Below are 7,458 nucleotides of genomic sequence, written 5' to 3' on the forward strand. Positions count from 1 at the left end.
ATAATTTAAAAATATTTATTAATTTGTTGTTAGTTAAATCCCTGTTAATTATCTAGTAAAATTAAGATTATAATCCTTATTGTTCCCCTTTCCTTTCTCTTGTTATTTCCACAATAAAATAAGCTTTTCTTTTGTAGTGTAGAGAGAGAAAGCGAAGTAGAGTGTTCGTGGCAGTGTATCATGCAGCTATGCCCCATATACAACCCCACCTTGTCTTGATCACTTATTGGCAATCCAACTTTTTTAATTTTCTTTTTTCTTCTTTTTTTTCATTCTCAATACTCTCTTTCCCTCAATTTCTTAATCCTACACGTGGTCTTCTCTTACATGTCTAAGTTGAACCTCCATGCCTCCAACCCCTTCTCCCCACTATATATATCCGGTCTCTCACTCCCCTCATCCCTCAACTTTCTCACTCACAAACCACCTCTCTCAAACAAAACATAGAAAAGCAAAAAACATTCTTAAACAAAAAAAATTACACACACACACACTAATCCAAATTCCAAATTCAAAACTCATACAACATTAATAGAGCAAGTTTTCAATATTCACCCCTGCTACTTACTTGCTTACTCTCACACTCACATCACTACACTTTCAAAATAGAGCAACCATGGCAGCAACTTCAAACACATGGATCAATACCAAACTTCCATCATCATGCTCCTCTTTAAAAGGTGCATCATGTTCACCTCAAACACCATCCTCATTCACTATCAGGAGTAACAAGAGGAGGTCTAATTACAATAAAATCAAATGCTCACTCCAAACACTCCACTTCCCAAAACAGTTACAACCAACCACAACAACAACAAAACCAAAACCAACAAAAGAAAATAAAACCGCATCCACAACCACAACCACAACCGCAGCTCCGGTTAAAGACTTGAACCTTATACAAAAGGCGGCCGCGATGGCAATAGACTTCGCGGAATCCGCCTTAGCCTCCCACGAGCGCCAACACCCGCTCCCAAAGACCGCGGATCCCCGCGTTCAGATCGCCGGAAACTTCGCACCGGTGCCGGAGCATCCCTCGACTCACTCCCTCCCAATCGCCGGGAAACTCCCGGAATGCATTGACGGAGTCTATGTCCGCAACGGTGCCAATCCGATGTACGAGCCCCTCGCCGGACACCATCTCTTCGACGGCGACGGCATGGTTCACGCCGTGAAATTCCACAACGGCTCTGCCAGCTACTCCTGCCGGTTCACCGAAACAAACCGCCTCGTCCAAGAGAAATCCCTCGGAAAACCGGTGTTCCCGAAAGCCATCGGAGAACTCCACGGTCACTCCGGAATCGCTCGCCTCCTCTTGTTCTACGCCCGCGGCCTCTTCGGCATCGTCGACGGTAAAAACGGAATGGGCGTCGCAAACGCCGGTCTGGTCTACTTCAATAACCGCCTCTTGGCGATGTCCGAGGATGATTTGCCTTACCACGTGCGCGTCACGCCAAACGGGGATTTAAAAACCGTTGGCCGTTACGACTTTAACGGCCAACTGAAATCCACGATGATCGCACATCCCAAAGTGGATCCAGTCTCAGGCGAACTCTTTGCTCTAAGTTACGACGTCATTTCAAAGCCTTACCTAAAGTACTTCAAATTCAATAAGGACGGAACGAAGTCGAAGGACGTTGATATTCCGTTGAAGGTCCCAACGATGATGCACGATTTCGCGATAACCGAGAATTTCGTGGTGGTACCGGACCAGCAGGTGGTTTTCAAGCTTGGCGAGATGATGAGGGGTGGATCACCGGTTGTTTACGACAAAGAGAAGGTCTCTAGGTTTGGGATTCTTGACAAGAATGCCACCGACTCAGACGGTATCCGGTGGATTGAAGCGCCAGAGTGCTTCTGCTTCCATCTATGGAATGCGTGGGAGGAGAAAGAAACTGATGAGGTTGTTGTGATTGGATCGTGCATGACCCCTGCCGACTCCATTTTCAACGAGTGCGATGAGAATTTGAAGAGTGTGTTATCGGAGATAAGGTTGAACTTGAAGACAGGGAAATCAACAAGAAAGGCTATAATCCGTGAAGAAGAACAGGTGAACTTGGAGGCAGGGATGGTGAACAAGAACAAGCTTGGAAGGAAGACACAGTTCGCATACTTGGCACTCGCCGAGCCATGGCCTAAGGTGTCTGGTTTCGCCAAGGTTGATCTGTCCAGCGGCGAAGTAAAGAAGTACATGTATGGCGGTGAGAAATTCGGCGGTGAGCCGATGTTTCTTCCTCGATCGGCGTCGTCGGAGAGGGAAGACGACGGTTACATTCTTGCATTTGTTCATGACGAGAAGGAGTGGAGGTCTGAGCTTCAGGTTGTGAATGCAATGACTCTGGAGCTTGAGGCTACAATTGAGTTACCTTCAAGAGTGCCTTATGGTTTCCATGGCACATTCATTCAATCCAAGGATCTCCGGAAGCAGGCTTGATTATTTTCCGTTGAGACCTTCCTTTCTTTCTTTCTTTCTTTATTTGCTTTTAGATCCTTCTTTCGTGTGAGCGAGGGGAGATTTTTACCTGTGGGATTGTTTGCAGATATGTCCCCGGAATCTCCATCCTCTCTGTTATTTTCAAGCAGAAGTAGAGGCTCATGTTTCTCTCTGCATTCTTTTTCCTTTTTTTTTTTAATTATTCTTAAGTTTGGGGAGTTTTGAGTGAGAGGTTTTGGGGGACCATAGCTTGTAGCTTTTGGGTGTAGTATAGCAAAATGAAAGCTCAGCTGGGTCTCTGCTTATTCTTTCACTTAAATTTTAGATGTCATGAAAAAGTCTTGAGGGAAAACAACAAGTTGTGTGTATATCACAATATAGATTATTATGTGATATATGATATTGTGTAAATTTCTGTCCAGCACAGGTTTCTGTTGTAAATATATCAGAAATAACAGTAATTTCACTTCTTCTTTTAAATCCATGTTTGCTACCTGTTAGTGTCTAGAATATAATATCTTGATTTTTGACTTCCTTCTCGTCCTAGTGATGTGTAGGATTTTGAGAAACCGAACCCAGAACAGAAAAGGAAAATTAAAGAAGAAAAAATAAAAAATAAAAACAAATAAAAGTGAATGCAATGTTCACGACTTAGGTGCCTTTTTAGTTGATGTAGCCTATATTTCAGGAAAGGATACATTAAAAAAATCAGTCTCCAATTACAATAGTTTTGTGAATCTATTCATTATGTGGAGATACTCAAACTCAATAATGTCCCTTAGTATAAGGTTTTAACAATTTAATTTTTATGAAAGTGTAGAAAACAAACAATAATATATGGAGACACTAAAAAATTAACTCAAATGGTTTAAATTTATCTTATTTAATATTTATTAATTTTAGTGATAATTAATAATATTAAATAAGATAAAATTTAATTTATTTTTTATTGTCTCTTTGACATTATTGAAAAACAAATTATACATGTTTAATCATGTATGATTATATCAATAAATTTTTTTAATTTAACTAATTATTAATCAATAATGATAATTAAGCATTTAATTAGATAATAATTTAAAATTCTTTAAATTTATTGGTGTAAAACAGTTAAACTAAAAATTAAATGAAAATTAATTTTGCAATGTCTTCATCATCCGTTCCATTTAGTTTTTCAGGGTTTTTTTTATGATAAAATAATAAGTAACCAATCACATCCAAGCACCTGGTTAATAGCAACCAATACCACTACCACCCCCTCCCCATCCCCTAAAATTAGGTGAAAACTTTGTGAGCAAAATACACATGGCAATAATAATAAGTGTCAAAATCACATAAGAGAATATCAGCATGTAATTGATATTTAAGTCAACTTTTGCAAGTGATGATGCAAATTGGAAATTCCATGACAAGATTCTTAACTAGAAAATGAAGCTTTGATATTTGTTGTTGTTGCATGGTTATTTATTGGAGAAATGATTAAAAGAGCTTACAAATAAAAAGTCAAGGAAAAATCTTGGGGTTGGGGATTCTATTGGCAGATTCCGAACAAGTTGATAAGTTTAGACACACATACTACACATAGCTCTGAAATACGCGCAAAATGCTTAAAATTCTTTAAACTCAATAATTATGAAATAATTATATTAGATATATATCAAAATTAATCATTAAATAATTATTAGTATAAAATGTATATTACAATATAAAATATATATTAAAAATAAAATTAAATAATATATATATTTATATAATAACTAATTTTAATAATTAATTTTAATATACAAATAATATTTTTAATTACAAAAACATTTCTCCTCACGTGAAGAAAAATAATGTATATACATACAAAAAACGAATTTAAAAATATTATCATGAGAACTAATTACATATATAATATTAAAATATATATACAAATAAATTTTATAATATAAAATATATTATAAAAATATATTGATAAAAAATATATTTTAAAGTATAAAAAATATATGTATTTTTTATTAATAAAATGGTACATGTTAATTCTTCGTATAATAAAATTTATTATTAATAGAATTTGTGTGAAATCTTTTCTGTAATTTTTTTTTCTCAAATATAAATCAATAGATAATTAAAAATAAATTTATCTTTCATTTTATTTTTGAGTCAATTTTTCATAATATTCATAGCTAAAAAAAATTCTTTTAGTTATTGTAGTTGAAAAAGACAGTTAATACCAAACAAATCAAATGATCAATCAAAAAATACGTTAAAAATTTTTTTTAACTCTTGACATAACTTAAAAATTATGCACAAATTAATTAATTTAACATGATTAGAAACATCAAATTCATAATGTTGTGCTTGTATTTTAATGTAAAATTTCTCTTGATCACTAAAATTATTTATCGAATAAAGTCGTTCTACTAATTCACATATTTTATTGTGGCATTGAAGATCATAATATTAAAAATTATTAATATTTTGGTTAGATTTTTGTTTATACTAAACTAAATACTAAATATATTTTTTTAAAAAAATTAAATTATACTTAATAATTTACTACTATTAATTTTTTTTTGAAAAAACTGGAAGAAAGGCCTCCGCTCGCGCTCCCTGTATACATTTTCTCATTATGTTTTATGATGGAGTCTCTCATAACTATATTATAGTAACTATGATAATTATGTAATTTTGAAAATATTTAAAAAAATTACTAAAACTAGAATTATATTTTTTTATTAGTTGACAAACTTTTTATTTTTTATTTTTAATAATAAAAAATATGACTTTTAATTTAAAAAAAGAATTACGTGTTAACAAAATTACATTGCAACTATAACTACTACAATGATAATCATCATAACATGCATCGGATTTTATATATTAAGTCGATGTTTGACTCACAAGTTTACAATATTTAGATAAAATATAAAATTTTGATAAAATATAAAATTTTGATAAAATAAATCTCATATTCCTATTCTATTTTGGAAGGATCATGGATGTATGATGGATCGATAAAAGGAAAAAAGAAAAAAGAAAAAAGAAAAAGAGACGATGAATACAAATAAGGTACGCTTCTATGGTTGTGTCAATGTCAAAGTGCCAAGGTGCTTGGAGGTCCAACCAATGAAAATTACCCCATTAAGCAAGTTGTAACATGAAAGTTTCTCTAATTATATTATTTTGATCACTACTAAAATTATGGGCAATTCTGATAGTTAGCAATGTGATTCGGTATGTAAGGCATGTTCTTTGGTAATACTGTCTTTCAGTTGGTTATGCAATATTATTGATGTGTATAGTGCAGGTTGTCATGGTCTTCTATTATTTTTTTTGTTTCTATCTCGAGAAGAAGAAATGTGCAATTGTGCTTTGTGCAGTGATGTCAAACCCAACTTGAACTTTGAGTCAGACTCAGTCATGGTTTCACCATCATTCCACTCTAATAAGTGGACTTCACCTTAAATATTTTTGTATACATGAAACATTTTAAATATATCTTTTAAAATTTACTACTACCTAAACTTTCAATGTATAGCAGTTAAAAATTGTATTAAAAAAGTGAATGGTTATAATAATATTTTTTAGAACACCTATATATTAAGTATAATTTTTCAGTAAAACATATTATTGCTATATACAAAACATTGATGGTTGATTTTTTTCACTTAAACAATTCTAGGGAAATTATATAGATCTTAGACTTGATTTAGTAACATTTTTACTTTTCGAAAGCAAATTATTAAAGTTGACTTTCGAAAGATAGAATTTTAAAATTTGTAATATATATCTATGTTTGATAAATTAAACTAAAATAATTGACTTTCAATAAGTATAAGTAATAATAATTATATTTAGTAAAATAATTTTTAAAATTTTAAAAATATTATAATAAATATAAATATAAGAGTAAATTTAAATATTTATTAATACACGAAGTGATATTAAATTTTTTAATTTTGATAAATATAAATTTATTTTTAAATTTTTTTAAATGTTTTTAAAAGTATGTCTAATTTTTAAAAGTTAAAAATACAAACACATAATTTTTCTTATTCATCAAACATAAAACAAATTATTAGTATTTTTGAACAATATAAACACTTTAAAAAATTTTGCAAAGTCATATTCAAGTAAGAAAGAAAAAAAAAAGTTGTACCGAAAGGAATTACTTCAAGAAAGACATGTCTCTCTATGACTTCTTGCAAGTTGGTGAAATTCTTTTGTTTTTGGGTCCAAATGTTTGGATACTTGTTCTCCGTGGAAGGCAAATGAACCAACTATCACTGCCTTAGTGCTGAAAAGTTGCTCCCATTCTATATTTGGATTAGCACATGGCAACCACCAATTTGCCTATGTAGAAGGTGTAGTTTTCTATCTATGTCGGTTCTTCAACACAATAATTTGCTCTATTTAATTTATATATTAATATTTATCACAATTTCTTTCTCTTTATTTATAGACTAGTGATGCAAACAAGAGTAGCTTACCTCATTGCTATTATTGTATTCATGCATCACTATTAATTGGGTTACATTTTTGTTCATACTCATTTTGGTTGGTAAATTTGGACACATCTATTTTTAAATAATTATAGCTATATGTTAAAATATAAAATATCAATAGAATTGAGTTTAATAATATATATGTATATATATATATAATACAAGATGAAAGATTTTATATTGATTTTTAGTATATTCATAATATTTTTTATTTTAAAAGCATGCTCAAAATTTTAGGTTTATTTCAAGGTTTAACCCTTTCTAACCGTTAGGAAGGGTTAAACCTTGAAATAAACCTAAAATTTTGTTGTTTAAGAAAGTGAAAGTGAAAGAATTTTGGTAAGGATGAACTAAAACGATAGCTTGATACAGAGAAGCAAAGTAGAGAATTGAAAGAAATTCTCGTAGTTAATATTACTGAATGATAAGAATGAATTCTCAATTGCCTCTGCAACTTAACATGCTTATATAGCATTCTAACTAATTATGCTAAATAAAGGCAACCTAGCCAACTCTAAGAGAATCAGTTTTAAG

At 31.6% G+C, this 7,458-nt stretch overlaps 1 protein-coding gene across 1 annotated transcript; it reads left to right on the forward strand.

The window, feature by feature from the left end:
• The first annotated feature begins 395 nt into the window (after window positions 1-395).
• Window positions 396-2,914, forward strand: LOC107613693 (9-cis-epoxycarotenoid dioxygenase NCED1, chloroplastic). The gene has a single exon (XM_016315801.3). It carries the CDS (start codon window positions 617-619, stop codon window positions 2,432-2,434), a length of 1,818 nt encoding a protein of 605 aa, XP_016171287.1. The 5' UTR covers window positions 396-616; the 3' UTR covers window positions 2,435-2,914.
• Window positions 2,915-7,458: the final 4,544 nt, after the last annotated feature.

This window comes from Arachis ipaensis, chromosome B8 (genome assembly GCF_059453495.1).
Source record: "Arachis ipaensis isolate K30076 ecotype BB chromosome B8, ASM5945349v1, whole genome shotgun sequence".
NCBI classification, from domain to species: Eukaryota; Viridiplantae; Streptophyta; class Magnoliopsida; order Fabales; family Fabaceae; genus Arachis; species Arachis ipaensis.